This window comes from Mirounga leonina, unplaced genomic scaffold, assembly GCF_011800145.1.
Source record: "Mirounga leonina isolate KUSES-001 unplaced genomic scaffold, KU_Mleo_1.0 Mir_125, whole genome shotgun sequence".
Taxonomy (NCBI): Eukaryota; Metazoa; Chordata; class Mammalia; order Carnivora; family Phocidae; genus Mirounga; species Mirounga leonina.
This window is the reverse complement of record NW_023270305.1, coordinates 18,320,413-18,335,881: the sequence shown is the minus strand read 5'-3', so window position 1 is coordinate 18,335,881 and position 15,469 is coordinate 18,320,413. Positions and strand designations below refer to the sequence as shown.

At 33.4% G+C, this 15,469-nt stretch overlaps 1 protein-coding gene across 2 annotated transcripts in view; it reads left to right on the top strand.

Moving 5' to 3' along the window:
* MEMO1 (mediator of cell motility 1) overlaps positions 1-4,501 on the top strand; it is a 117,975-nt gene extending 113,474 nt beyond the window's left edge. Inside the window, exons 5-6 of one of the 2 annotated variants that reach the window (XM_035000862.1) lie at positions 2,194-2,298; positions 3,829-4,501. In XM_035000862.1, coding sequence (XP_034856753.1) covers positions 2,194-2,298; positions 3,829-3,960 — 237 coding nt within the window. In that variant the 3' untranslated portion in view covers positions 3,961-4,501. The remainder of the gene's footprint in view (positions 1-2,193; positions 2,299-3,828) is intronic. The other variant, XM_035000861.1, reaches the window with a different exon arrangement.
* The last annotated feature ends 10,968 nt before the right edge of the window (positions 4,502-15,469 follow it).

Sequence of the window (15,469 nt, the reverse complement as noted above, 5' to 3'; positions counted from 1 at the left end):
AGGAACATTGAAAGTTCTCTTAAAATATGTGTACCAATTATAGCTGTGAGAGTTTAAAGAATTGTTAGTATGTCTCTTATGCTTCATGAAGCAGACTAGTGAGTGAGAAAGAGCCTCAGATTAGAAATTTAGAGGCAAGCTTTTAACCTTATTTATGCCTCAGTTCCTTCATCTTTAGGGAGTTATTTCTTGACTATCCGTATGTGTGGAAGAGATTTGTAATCTCTGCATTACTACTTGGTTTAGAAATATATTGTGTGATATTCTTTGAACCAGAATTATGATACTAATTGTTTATCTTAGGTTGAATTTTTAAGTTTATTCATATTTCTCTGAATTTGCACCAAATGTCACTGGAGACTGTTGACCTGGAAGCCTCCTAGTTTGCAGGGGAAAACAGCTTAGCATTAAACACTGGTTGTGGACAAGTCTGAGAGTGGCTAATTGATTGCAATCAATTGGAAGTTGATTACATGCACATACCTATCTTTCAGATGTATTTGCAGGAAAGTGTGATGATGTTTATGAACGACTTGAATGCTCTGAAAACAGGTTCTTTATAAAATTAAATTTTGATGCTGCCACTGTGGTATTTTTATGTCACCTACTGATTACTATCATTTTTCAGATGAGCGTTCATCTGATTACTCTAGGTGCTTTTCCACTGCAGTTGTTTTAAAACATGTTGAAATATAATTTAAAAACCACACAAAATAGATCAGTTGATTCCCTAGTTAAACCACCATTTACATTTCTCTCAGAGTATGTTAAACCAATTTGTTGAACACAAATGTAAAATATTTTACCCGAATAGGAAAACAAGGTAAGGTAATTGGTGAATGAATGAGTGAGAATCATTCATTTATTTGCTTGATTAAAGTTGCTCTATATTCTTGTATTATGAACACATTATTTGAATGCATTTGCAGGGTATGGAATTTAGTGTGAATAAATGTCCAAATCAGAGTGGTTGTTTTAATAGTAGTCTTAAAATTTTTTGATCCTGGATTAAAATCTTAGAAATAAAGCATTCTAGTTGGAAGTATAAAGAGATAAAAAGCTTTTTTTTTTTTTTAAGATTTATTTATTTGAACATTTTTTTTTTTTTTTAAGATTTTATTTTTATTTATTCATGAGAGACACAGAGAGAGAGGCAGAGGGAGAAGCAGGCTCCCCGGTAAGCAGGGAGCCCGATGCGGGACTCGATCCCAGGACCCTGGGATCATGACCTGAGCCGAAGGCAGACGCTTAACCATCTGAGCCACCCAGGCGCCCTAAGATTTATTTATTTGAGAGAGAGAATGAGCGGTATGGGGAGGGAGGTGGGGAGGGACAGAGGGAGAGGATCTCAAGCAGACTTCCTGCTGAGTTCAGAACCCTCAGCCAGGCTCAATTCCAGGACTCTGAGATCATGACCTGAGCCAAAACCAAGAGTTGGATGCTCAGCTGACTCAGCCACCCAAGCACCCCAAGAGATAAAAAGCCTTTAAGATAATTTGGCGTTCCATTATTTTGCTTACATGAATAAAGTTATTTGTCAGTGGAAGACAGGCCAATACTTTCTTTAAAAAGTTCATAAAAGGCCTATTTTGCTTGAGCATTTATCTTTTATGAGCTTTAAGTTAATTAAAAATGTTAACCTTTTTCTTAGTGGTATCTTCTTTTTATCACATACTGGTAATTCAAATGCCTTGCACATTGTTGATATTTAAGTGTATGTTATGAAATTGGCTAAATTACAGTAAACTCTTAATTATTTATGCCAATGGTAGGAGGAATATGATGGTTATGAGAAAAAAACAGCCATATAGCAAATTTAATTTTTACAATGGATTTACTTTTGTAAATACATTTATATAAGAAAAAGGTAAAATTGTGAAATGTTTAAGGGTTGTGAGCTAAGTGGTAACTGGTGATGGTGGTGTGGAAAAATAGCAGGAGGTCAGAAAGAACTAAACAGGACTGAAAGTTTTCTGTTAATGAAGTGTACATATTGTTGAGAGTTGACTGTAATGAGATTACCTTTGATGAATGAGTTTGATATTTCCCAAGGATTATTTAATTTATTCTCTTTACTTCTCCTTAATTGAAAAATTATGATGTTTAAGTAACGGTTTTAAAATGTAATTAGGAAATAATAAATTGTGTACCTTTTTCTTTTTCTTTCATTTTCTTTTTCTCTTCTTTTTTTAGGGTATGAGTATTATAGAACAACTAGACCCTGTATCTTTTAGCAATTACTTGAAGAAATACCATAATACTATATGTGGAAGACATCCCATTGGGGTGTTATTAAATGTGAGTATCCTTAAGAAGCTGGGTTTTTAACATTTGATCCTGTGATGTTTCAAAATATCTTAATTGTCATCATCTGTGATACCTTATTAATGAGCATTGGTTTTAGGTAAATTTTCTTTCTAGTACCTTTAAGATAATTTGGCTTTCCATTATTTTGCTAACATGAATAAAGTTGTTACTGGAAGACAGGCCAATACTTTCTTTTAAATACAGAAAAAAATATTTAGAATAGAAACCTAGTTTTTCTCTTGACTCGCAACCAGTTCCGATATGTTCTTTACAAATATAAATCAAAGTAACCCTTGGTAATAAGTAGCCTTATTGATTTTTTGGTTTTATTTAATGTTCTAGACTCTATAAAAAATAAATGGAAGATTCTGTTCTTAAACTTCAGATATTCATAATTTAGTAACATGAGACAGATGGCATGTATATGTTTTTCTCTTTACAACAAAAACAATATTTCATGTAAATAATAGTAAGAGGCAGAAGTTTTGGGTAGCTGGATTTTTGAAATAGATAATAATATTAATTTTTCCTCTAATAAATAAAACAATGTGGCTTTCCAGAAAGAAACTGTGAGACTTTTTCATAAAGAAGAAGTGTATGTATACTCAGGAATGGGAGGAGGGAGCAATAATGTGTTCATTGTTTGGAGAGGCAGAGAAATAATGGAGAAGGTAATGTTAGTCTAGAAGAGTTCAGGGCAGGAACCTACCCTACAGTGTTAGTTTAGTGTAATTTGAAAGATAGTACATTGTGGATTTTTAGGAATGGTTTTAAGCAGTATTGACTGGAAGAAAAGCCTGTTAAGGGCTTAAACTAATTCTTGAAATTTAAACTAGGTAAGCTATACTAATTTCCTAAAGTCTGAATTGGATCAAATAAAATTTTAATAAAATAAATGGTGAACCAATCCACAATTAAAATAAAAACTGTGGTTTACCTCTTAGATCTGGAAATTAATTTATATATATTTCAAATTTAGTCAAAGTTAGACAAAGAAGAGACCAGGATTTCATGACAGAAGGGCTAGGATTTGGTTTAATGAAAAGAGAAAAGTATATGTTTCTTGCGGTGGCTTTATTAAATATAAGAAGGGTGTGGTGGGGGCGCCTGGGTGGCTCAGTTGTTTAAGCGACTGCCTTCGGCTCAGGTCATGATCCTGGAGTCCCTGGATCGAGTCCCGCATCGGGCTCCCTGCTCGGCGGGGAGTCTGCTTCTCCCTCTGACTCTCCCCCTCTCATGCTCTCTATCACTATCTCTCTCAATAAAAAAAAAAAAGAAGGGTGTGGTGGGAGATGACTGATATTTATCAAGAAGTTAGATTAGGGGACATTCTTTGAGAGAATGAAGTAAGGAATTATCTTTTTCCCATTTAATATGATGCAATAAGAAGTTCAAGAAACAAATCAAGAGAAGAGTAAAAAATCTAGGCTTCAGCTGTGAGGTGGACAAAGTTAAGCCACCAACACAAAGAGTGTTCACTTTTTATGAGGTCTGTTGTAACCAATTTTTTTTTTCCCCTAGGCTATCACAGAGCTCCAGAAGAATGGAATGAATATGAGCTTTTCCTTTTTGAATTATGCCCAGTCAAGCCAGTGTAGAAACTGGCAAGACAGTTCAGTGAGTTATGCAGCGGGAGCACTCACGGTCCACTGAAGCTCTGAATCCTCAGGGATGCCACCTGCACATACTCATTCTCTGTCTGGGGTCCCAGCCTAGCCCTTACCAAGATACTGGTCCTGGTTTGGGGGGATTCTGAAACCTCAAACTAATAGAACTTTCTTCTCTTCTTTTCTAGTAGGTGTAGTCCTTCCTTAATTTCAACTCATTAAAAAATGCTTTATAGTTTTGGGCAGTGGAAGGAAGGCTGGCATCAAAATATTTTGATCAAAAAAGATGGCAATGTAAAGGCCCAATTGTGGCAGACAGTGTTTTGAAAGTAACTTGTAAAGCATTTACCATATCCTAAATTTGCACTCTTTGCAGACTTGTGCACATATATTCCGCTTTCAGAATAGTTTTGCAAATTGTACACAAACAAACAAAAAAAGGGTGGAAGCTTTTTAATAAAGAAATTGCATTTATAAATGATCTGTATTAGAATATAATAAATCTCCAGTTATAGTCAATTACTACCCGTGTTGTACAACAGATACCTTCTATTTTAGTTGCTAATAAAGGGCTACACAACTCAAAATAGTCTGATTTAAACTTATTGCTCTGTGGTACATATGAAAATTTTTTTTTTTATTAATTCCATCTCAGAATTTTTATGTTAAAAGTGGTAAACTTCAGCTCATGTAAAAAATATGTTAGGATGTATTTTATATTTTACATATTTATGTGATTTTTTATCACAGATATTAGAATCATATTTTAAAGTTAGCTTTTAAAATTACATACAGTTTGCCTTTTTGTGTGTGACATCACTTTGTGTCATTACTATATTATAATAGAATATAAATTCAAGATTGGTAAAAGAACAGATGTAGTCCTTTCCTTCAAAGATCGTGTTTGATAGGCAGTAGTCTGCAAATGAGGAAACGTTGAAGAGTGTTCTTAGTGATTTTCAAATCATTGCAGACCATACACTACTGCTATGCTTTCTTAGTGCTTTAAGCAATTTGACTCTCTTACTTGAATTTTTAGCAAGAAATCATTAACAGTAACAAAAACAAAAAACCACTGGATTTTCTTATAGTTCTACAAATTTTTTGTCATGATTTTTGGTGCGGCTCTTCCAACTAAAATAATGGTATGGTGTTGTATTTCTTTTTTTAGCATAGACCATTTCTAGTCACTTGGAGGAGGGGAAATATATATATAAATAATTTGATTAGTTAATTATTGGCCACCATGCATGTAACTAGATTTACCTATTTCAATCTAACACTGGGTATCTACATTACATTGGAGAACATTTGTATCTTCAGTGTTATGCCGGAATAGCACAATTTTTAGATGCCTTGCACCAATTTTATTTAAAGATTTGCGTTTCTTATTTACTAAATATCAACTTTCTATACTCAAGAATTGAGAAAAAATAATGTTATCTTTTGGATTCAAAATTATCCACCTATACATGTGTGGAAATTATACTCTTACATATTAATGATTTATTTCCCATCACTTAGGTATACTTTTGAGTACTATAAATATTTATTCCTTATTTATTATGTAGACTATAAAAATTTCAAAATTGACTACAGAGTGAATTTTTATTATTTTCTGAGTATAAAACTGATACATGATTATTATAGAAAATTTAGAAAATACTGAAAAGGATAAAGAAGAGAAAAAACTTATCTGCAATTTCACTATCCAGAGATAACACTGTTAATATTTTTTGTATTTCCTCTCAGTCTTTGTCTATGCTATTTATATGTATGAGTGTGTATATGTGTTTGTGTGTGTGCATAATAACAAATTGAGATTATACTGACTATATAGTTGTATACCCTACTTTTTATAACTTCCTAAGTACTTCCCCATGTCTTTGAAAATGTAATTTTTAAAAAATGGCTGCCTGATATTTTATTGTATGAATATATACACCATGATGGAACCAGTTCTTCCTTTGGATATTAGATTGTTTCTAATATTTCACAATTATAAATAATAGTGGGATGGACATCTTTGTAAAATTGTAAAATTCGAACTCTATAATAGACTAATTCTTTAGGGTATATTCCTGGGAGTGGGATAATTGCTTTAGATGGTGAGAACTTTTTAGGCATTTTCAAATATGGCCAAATTACCCTTCAGAAGGTTTGTACCAAATTAGCAATACGTGAGTACCCATCATACTGCCCCTTCTCCACTACTGATTATTATTTATTTTAATTTTTGACAATTTGTTAAGCATATAATTGGTTGTTCTTTTTAATCATTCTGATAAGAGTGGCTTTACCATGAATCAGGTTTTTTCCTTCTGTGATTTTATAGTTGATTGATTAATAAAAAACACAAGAGGGTTGCTTGGGTTGAGTGGACTATACCCCTGTGAATATGTTTATTGTACATTTAAAAGTCTAGAATATTTCAACATCACTCCACCCTTTCCTAGAATATGAGCATATCTTTCATACTCAATCATGGAGTAGAAAGAGTTCCAAACTGATAGTTGAGTACTGAGTTATAGTTCTGTCTGTGCCACTAATTAGTTCTCTTACATAAATATTTCATGTTTTATCGAGACATTCTCATCTGTAAAATGTGGAAATGATCTTTTAAGCACATTCTAGAATGTTAAAAAGCTACATGATTAAATTAGAAGTTTTATCTTGATTTCAACTCTACATACATAAAAACGAAAATCTTTTTTTAACACAAAAGGGAAATTAATTTGCATTATTTAATGCAGTTAATATTACCTAAATTGTTGAACTTAAGCTTTTCTACTTTAAGTGCCTTAGAAGTGTTTTGTATTTGAAATCTAAAATGTAAAGGAAATTATTATGTGGTTCTGTACAGTTTCTTCTTTATTACATGCATTTGAGTTACTTGCAGCAACTTTTTTTTAACCGTAGATTGTACAGGCAGTATATTCATGGATTCTTCACTATTCTGCTAGTGAGTCCTTGAGAAATGTATGTTAAAGATTAGCTCAGTGAGCAGGTAAGTGAATACTTTGTCTTGGGTGGGCAACAAATCTTCATACAGAGTAGGATAAAGGACTATTCGGATATTCCAGTGTTCATATTTAGACACTCCAGTATGGATGGTATGTCCTGAGTTAGTCACTGATTATTGTTGCAGGTCACAAAGTTTTCTTTGGTAGTAAATAGTTCATTGCTCTAGATAAGAGGTTGGCAAATGTTTTGTGTGAAAGACCAGATACTAAATATTTTGGGTTTTGCAGGCCGTATGGTCTCTGTCCCAACTATTCATCTTTGCTGTTGTAGCACAAAAGCAGGCATGGGCAATGTGTCCATGAGTCGGTGTGGCTCTGTTTCAGTCAAACTCTGTTTATACAGAAAGACAGCTGGATTTGGTCCTTGGGCCAGAGTTTGCTGTCCCCTGTCCTAGATGGTCTAGTTTACTTATAGTTCAAATTATTGGCTAGCTATTTAGACTGCAAAAAATGATTGTAAGTTTCTACCTTCCTAAGCCTCTCTTATTTTGATGTAGTGTACTTGACTGGGTTTGAGTGTTATTTAGAATTATAAAGGGAAGTGGGAAGTGGGTAAAGAAAACGAGGAAGTCTTAGGAACTAGTGTTAAAGCACTTTGAAGCCCTTTTATTTGCTGAAGCCCACTGGGAGGTTTGCTTTGCTGCTGTAAATTAATCAGAAGAGTTGATGAGGTTGTGATTAGTTGTTGCAAATTATAGGAATTATTCTAAGCACTTGGCTACCTAGACGGTACTAGAGGATGGATGAGATGAACCTTTGTACTTGAGTATTCTGGGACATAGACCAGTAATTTAAGAGAGACTGTGAAATGTGAGACTCTCTTTTTCCATGTAAAGACTTTGGAAAAATAACTACCATCTTCCATCATTGTCCCTTAATATTTAGCCCCCTAACCCCAACGCTCAATATTTAGGAAGGACATAAACTCAGAATAAAAAAGAATTATTTAACTTGAACAACTTCAAGTTGATGGAAAAATTACTATACTCTTCTATTTTCATTTACTCTGGATCAATGAAAACTTCATCAAAGAGTGGTATTAGTCCATAGACTGGCAGTTGGGAAGCGCTATGGTATGGTTGCTGAAAGACCTAATGTGGTTATGGAACTAATACTGAGTAGCAGGCATGCACTCTGACATTCCGTCTAAAACTTTAATATAATTGTGTTAAATTGTTAAGTGCCACATATTAAGCGGGACATTATGAACTATAGTGTTCATAGGGAGGCATCTAGAATGATGAAAGGCCTGAGTGCTGTGGAGAGTGGGATGCAATCAAAGAAATTGATAATATTCATTTTGGAAAAGATAAGTTTACAGAGAGGGAGTTTTTTGGGTTTTTTTTTCCCCAAATATTTGAGTGACTACCATGTATAGGAAGAAATAGAATTTTTCTGTGTTTTCCTAGATGGAAAAATTAAGAAATGGAAGTTTCTGGTTCCACATTTAATGTTCTATATGAGAATTTCTAAATGCAAATAAGCTCTGTCCTCAAAAAACATTAGAAGTACTCAAAAGCTGGACCAGTGGTTCTCAAAGTAGTGTCCTGTGCTGTCAGCATCAGTATCACCTGGGTATATTATTGGTATAGATCTAAAATTATGGAACACCAAGCTGAAAAAAGCTAATGGAATTAGTACAAATAAAATGGAACTTATTTCATGTGTATGAAACTATTAAGGGCAGTAATTTTTAAATAAAAATTGATTTTGATCATTTAACACTAACTTACAACATTGATTATAAATTGATGATTGTTACTTGTTAGTGGTGGAACACTGGACCCTTAGAATAATAGTATACTTTTGTTTTAGTTAAAACATTTAAATACAAGCTAGAAGTTTCTATTTACTAAAATAAATTTCAGTTGGTTTTCAAGTCAGTGACTTCCTTTCTTAAGCATGTGTTTCTTGAACGTTAAAACAGAGCCGTATCCGTAGCAAAAAAGGGTATTAAAGGAGCTTGCTCTTTTTATACCTGAATATTAGGAAGGGAACCAGGAGGAGCTGGCAGATAAATTCTCTCTGCCTTCTTTCTCTTTTACCCTGTAAATACAACCGAGTGGAGTGTCACACTGTGATCACTGACTGTGCTAATCATTTGGTAACAGTACCCTCAGGTGATGCCAGTAACTAGCATTTCTGCCTTTTCAAAGTCGCTGTTGTGGATGGGATTTGTTTGCCTGTCATGAGTTTATTGATACATGCTGTTTGTTGGGGTACTATGTGAATAATTTTAGGGTTTTAGATTTGTCATTTATTTAAAGGTTCTCTGGGGATTTCGGAGTGGTTTGTGCCCAAGATGTATCACATTAATTGTGTATGTGTGTGTGTTTAATTCTAATATAAGGTTTTGGCCTTCACACTATAAAATAATAGAAAAAAACTTTAAAAGCCAGTTCTTCTGATTTTGAAAGCCATAATATAATACAGTTGGTTTTCCATTATAAATTGTAAGTTATGTTCAAATGCCTATTTCATACTGTATAGTGAGGTTGTAACTTCACTAGCTGTAGTCCTGTTTCTTTCCTGTCGTCCTAATAATGAAACCAAAGAGCATATAAATACTATCATTAAGCTATTGAAGGCCAGGTGTATTCTGCTATGAGCAAGACCTGAGTTCTGGTCCTTAAATCTGCCAGTGTAACCTTTGGAAAATATTTTAATTTTTCTGACCACAATATTCTCTGAATTATTTACTGAATGTGATGTTATATACATTTAAGTAAAAAGTACTAAAACGTGATGAAAACTGAAAAAACCTAGAATAATATACAAATGACATACGAATGACAGTTTGGTGAATTTTTAAATTAAGTGCTTAGACTGTTGAACTAGATTTAATAAAAGTATTTTTAGCTTAACAATTCTAAAATGGAAATTTTTTTCTAAGAAGTTTTCTTTCCATTTAAAATTTATCCATTCGAATCTAACATAATAGACATTCAGCTGTATTTGTTCAATTTTGATGAATTTTAAAGCAAGGAGAACAAAAGGCAATCTTCATACGAAGTGTTTTCTGAAGGACAGGAAAGCATAAACCTTTTAATTGGAAACACTTTTTTAATTGGCTTTTTCCATTTTCACTTTTTAATTGTGGAAACCAGCTTCCTTACTGATTTTAAAAGTGGTAGAAGTTAATATTCTAGGCTCTTTGTGGTGCCAAATGAAATGAATGGTAGCGTAAGTGATCTGGTAAATTTAAAACCACTGGCGCATGGTTCTGAGCTTCATATTTTGCAACATCTTTTGGTGTTTACTGACATTACAAGTGGTATGGAGTTTTAAAAACAGTTAATTAAAATCCGCTTTAGCTGCTAGCCCAGGGACATGTTCAGCTAACCCTCAGGTAGAAAGATACTATGGACTCTTTTTCACGGGAATTCATTTTCAGATTTGCTGGTGAGTTGCCACTGATTTCCTAGAACAAGTCCCTGCTCTTTCCTAGAGCAGAGTTTATTTCTTTATTAACGTGAGTTAGAATTGAATAATATAACTCCTTTCTACCTTTGATTTTTCACGACAATAATAAGATACCTTATTTAATATATTGTACTTTTAATTTTTAAAATGTTTCACAACTTTTTCTTTCCTCTTAATCTCAACAATAAGTAGGCCTGATTTTTATTGATAGAGGACCTGAGGCAGGCCCATACAAATAATAGGACTTACACAAGTTTGCATGGCTAGTTAGTATCAGAGCGAGGACAAGAATTCAGCTCCTCTAATTTTCAGTCTATTACAGATCCTGTACCATATTATTACTCTGTGTTCTCTTTTTGGTGCTGGCTGTTTGAGGTATGTTGAATTCATATAGTGATGGAATTTTGCAACTTCAATAAAAATGGGAATCATTCATGTACATGTCTACTTCGATTAATTTAGGTCAAAATAGACTTCTTTTGATGGATTAAAGTACTCCATACCTTTAATAATTCTGAAGACGTCTATTTTCTTTTCTTGGAAGGCCTAAAAATTCTATTCTGTTGCTTATATCATTAAAATGCACTGCTGCTTTGTAATGGGACACTGACAAAAATGAAATTTAAGTTATTTGGTATGTGAGTCACCGATAGTGAGTCTTTGCAGCAGGCGCTTGGCTCTCACCCTTCCAGTCCATACATAAAGTGTCCTGAAAGCACCTGTGATTCTGCCGTGGATTTTCTCACCTACACATAGGGCAGACTGGAAGTGCTAGGAAGATAATGCGCGGGGAGCAGCCCTCAGCCAGTGATGGATCGGAGTTGGAGGATAATTATTCTAGTTTCCTTGCCCTTCTGGTGATACTCTGAGGCATATTTCACATTGTCTCCGAGTTTCTAGTGGGACAGGACTTGATTGCCCACAGCAGGAAACTGTTAAATATGTATTCTTTATTTCCTTCCTCCTCTTTGCTGTCTCACTTCCATTCCTTTATCAGTGTTCCCTGGGATTACCTCCCAAATGAGCTTCTTGTCTTAGAATCCTTGTCTCAGAGTCTGTTACAGGGACCACCTAAAATACTTTTGACTTTGGAAATAAGTCATTACTAGTATTTTTGTTAGATATGAAGGATTTCTTTTAACAAGACAATTATTTTGAACAAGATCTAAAACAGATATTTTAGTATTCTATTTTAGCTTGTCTCATAATTACATCCATGTTCAATGTATTTTCCTTAGCTTCATTTCATAGCAAAGGAAAGATTCAAAGTAAAAAATCTTAGGTAGAAATACAAGCTAAGTATCTTAGGTGGAAATTGTTCTACTGGATCTATTTGTTCTTTTCTTCTAAAAAAACATAGTGTGATTATCCAGATGACTTAAGAAAGACACAGTGGGTTATCTGTTTTGGTAGAAATTAAATGGAATTTGGTTCAGCCAAAATTATGGATTATTTTCTACTTGGATCCTACTTTCTCATTTCTTACCAGGACCTGCTTGTTCATAATCAGGTACCAGGATTAGCCTTGACTAACACTGATTATACAGATAATTTCCCCAAAGATTTTTCTATGATTCTTATTAAATCAAAACTTTAGGGGTGTTTGACTGGCTCAGCCGGTAGAGCATCTGACTCTTGATCTTGATCTTGGGGTTGTGAGTTCAAGCCCCATGTTGGGCGTTGAGCTTACCTAATTAAAAAATAATAATAAAAAACTTTTTTGTGATCTTATTAAGGATTGAGGAATATGGAGTTTATAATTTGAATAAACTCTACATTAAATTTAGTACATTGTAAGTTTACCTTTTATAATTCTTTGATATATTTTTTTGAATTAGGAATACTGGGTTTTATATGTTTTTAAAAAACAGTGGGAAACATTCATTTTAGGCACATGTTAATTATCAGTCTTCTTTCTTTTCTCACGTAAAAATTGTGATTTGTGTGTCTGAAATATACGCTCTATTGATGTTGGTTTGTGTCATGGAACAGAGGTGAATTTAAGCAGGTTTATAGTTCTGTTTATAGGGCTATCCTAAGATTAGCATGTACAAATATTTTCCTATTGGAAAAACAAAACACTTGAGGAATATATTTTAATTAGTTATCCTGATAATAAAATAACATCTTAAAACATCTCTGTATTTTTTTAAGCAGAAAGAGCAGAGAGTATATACGTAGTGTTTTCCCTCAATGTAATTGTCTTGTGGTGCCTTCAGATTCTGCTTTGTTTCTGAGTACGTGACAGGACATGTCTTGACCTTTTGAGGTTGTATTTGTCTGGTAGACATTGTCAAAATTCAACTGGGCGATTGGATTGGATAATATGGTTTGAGGGGAAAAAATGTTAGTTATAAAACAGTAAGTCTGCCTTTCTCCTGGGATACATTAAACTGCTCTAAAGTGGAAACTGTCTTTCCAAAATCTCCACAGTGGCATATTGGAAATAAGGTTAGAGTCTGTTAAAGTAACTGTTTGTTTGTAAATGTAAGTTTTGTTACTTCAAAAAATTAATCTTACTACTTTTTAGATGTGCTACATCCATTCAGCTGTCTAATTTATTACTAAATCCAGACAAGGCTTTTGGCATTTCAAATATCTCAATATGATAGATTGAAATCTGGTGTAAGAAAGAAGCAGAGATGATTTTTAAAATGTGTAAGAAACCTAGCCCATTTCCTGAACCCTAAATGTTTAAGTGATTAAAAATGGGGAATATCTTTTTATAAAGTCTTTATTGGAAGCTGACTTCTTGTGTTAAATGTGAACAAGCTCATGATAACTTTTGATATAAATAAAACAAGCTTCAAAAATTGTCTCTTTTCCAAAGTTTACCTATTTTCTATTACCAGTAGGCCACTAATGCAATACTTCTATATTGAGTATTTAAATAGAACCTGGCCTTTTTAAGGTTTAAAAAGTGCTCTTTTCCTTCCATTGATATGAAGTACTTGTATTTGAGAATGTTGTATTTCTGGATGTCTGTTAATTTGATGAATCTTGCAGGGTAAGTGTTTTCCTGAAAGTTCTGGTTGGTACAGTTGTCAGAGAAAATTAACTTGGATAAAACAATGATGCAGTTTTAACAGTTAAAAATTTTAAAAATTTCTATTTAAAATCAGATCTCCATAATTGCCATAGATAATTTTGTAATTTTTGTTTTCAGAATTGTTTGTGTGCTGGGAAAATATTGTACCTTATAGTACCTGGTTTGCATTTTTTTTTTTTTTGCAGTCTTAAAAATCCTGACATTTATTATCTCTTAACAAAAGTAATTTTTAAATAAATGTTTACATTTTGAATGGGAAAAGTTAAACCAATTACTAGTACTAAAACAGGCTGAAATTTAGGTCTGGCATTTTGGATGGAATTTAGATTGAATATCTAAAGGCTGTCAGTTTCTACTCAGGTATTTACAATAGAGTTAACATTGGACTCAAAATTGCTTGATTATAATTTACATTTTAAGTGTAATGTAGAGATTTTTCATTATCAAATGTCTTTTTAATTTCCCCATTCATATATGATTATTTTTAAATGGAGGTTTAAATATTTTTTTTGTAATAGAAATGTAGGTAAATGTGTTGTTTTTAAATCATTGCTAGTTTATTACTTGAAAGGAACTTTGGTTCTGTGCATGAAATTTTACCTCTAAAGAGCTAAAGCTGGGGAGATGTCTGTCCATAATAGCTTCAGGTTCCTGTGCCCAAATCATATGATTGAAGTTACTGTTCCTATAAAATGGCTTAGAATGATATTTTTTAGCAGAAATTTTATAGTAATTTCAATACTATGTGGTAATGAAAAGCTTTCTGGTTAGAATCTTTAGCTTTTCTTGCTAGTTTCTACCCTATTATTCCCCCCTCTTCCCACCTTTTTAATGTCTACATTGTTGGCATCTTCTCTACAATTTTAGGAAAACTAGGTATTTGAAAAAGAAGTTATTTTCACTGAGTTTTAATTTTTCTGCCCAAGATGAGTAGTACTGTGATTAAGGGGATATACTTTACTTCCCTCTTTTATAATAGAGCTTATAGCACTTAATATTCTTAAAGAATAAACCTTTACCAAGTTTTGTACTCATTTGCAGATCAGCCTAGGAACACCCTCAAGAAAGTAACAGATGGATTGTGTAGTAAAATAGAGATACTGAGATTTTTTAGCATGGGGATTTTGTCATGTTCAGTGAAGAAAAATGTTCTTTCAAATGAAGATAATGAGGCTTATAAATGGAAAATATGGTACAAAAACCATGAATAGTCAGAACTGTTTTTAAAAATCTAAACTCTGTTGAAAACAAATAAGGTTATTCCCTAAGAAAAAGATACTGTATGTTTTTATTATCTTCTATCTATGTGGGCACTAAAGCAGTAAAAGCCAAGATTGATCTGTTTCTCTTCCCCTTTTTAGTTAATTGGCACAGGTAATTCACTAGTGTTACTGGCTTAATTCTGTAATGCTTATATTTTCTAACATTTAAAAAGACATTTCCTCTATAAAAGAGAGAAAAGATACTGATCTGTGTCCCTTCACTCTTCTTCTTTGTTGTATTTTTTTCTTTGTATATTAGAAACAACAACAACAAAAATAACAAAAGCCTGCTTTTAAAGTTCTGAAAAGACTGCTTTTACCTGAGAGAAACTTCTTCAAGGTAGCTCTAAACCTGTAGCTGCTTGTAGAGGTAATCTGTTCATTCTCTGGTATCCTTAGCCATAACTGTTTTTAATGGAGACTGGAGCTCAGGAGAGAGAATACCCTCACAGCAGAGCCATGTTTGCTTGGGCACATGATGTTGGGCACATTCTCCCTTTGTAGTGGTGTTCTCTGATGCTTGATCTCCCCCTCCCCCCAGTAACAGCTCTCCTGTCCCCCAACCAACCTCCTCCTTGCTCTTTCTCCCTCTCACTCTTTCCTATTCTTTTTCTTCCTCCTCCTGGAGAGTAAGACCCTCTAAGTATGTAATTACTGTATTTCATATTCTTAATTAGCACTCATAACTTTAGTGCCATCTCCTAACAGAGCAGTCTACCATCAGCCATACTACTTTAGGTCATCGTTCTTCTAAACATTGGTGTCAGTTTACATAGCCTTTAAGTGTATAGGAGATAT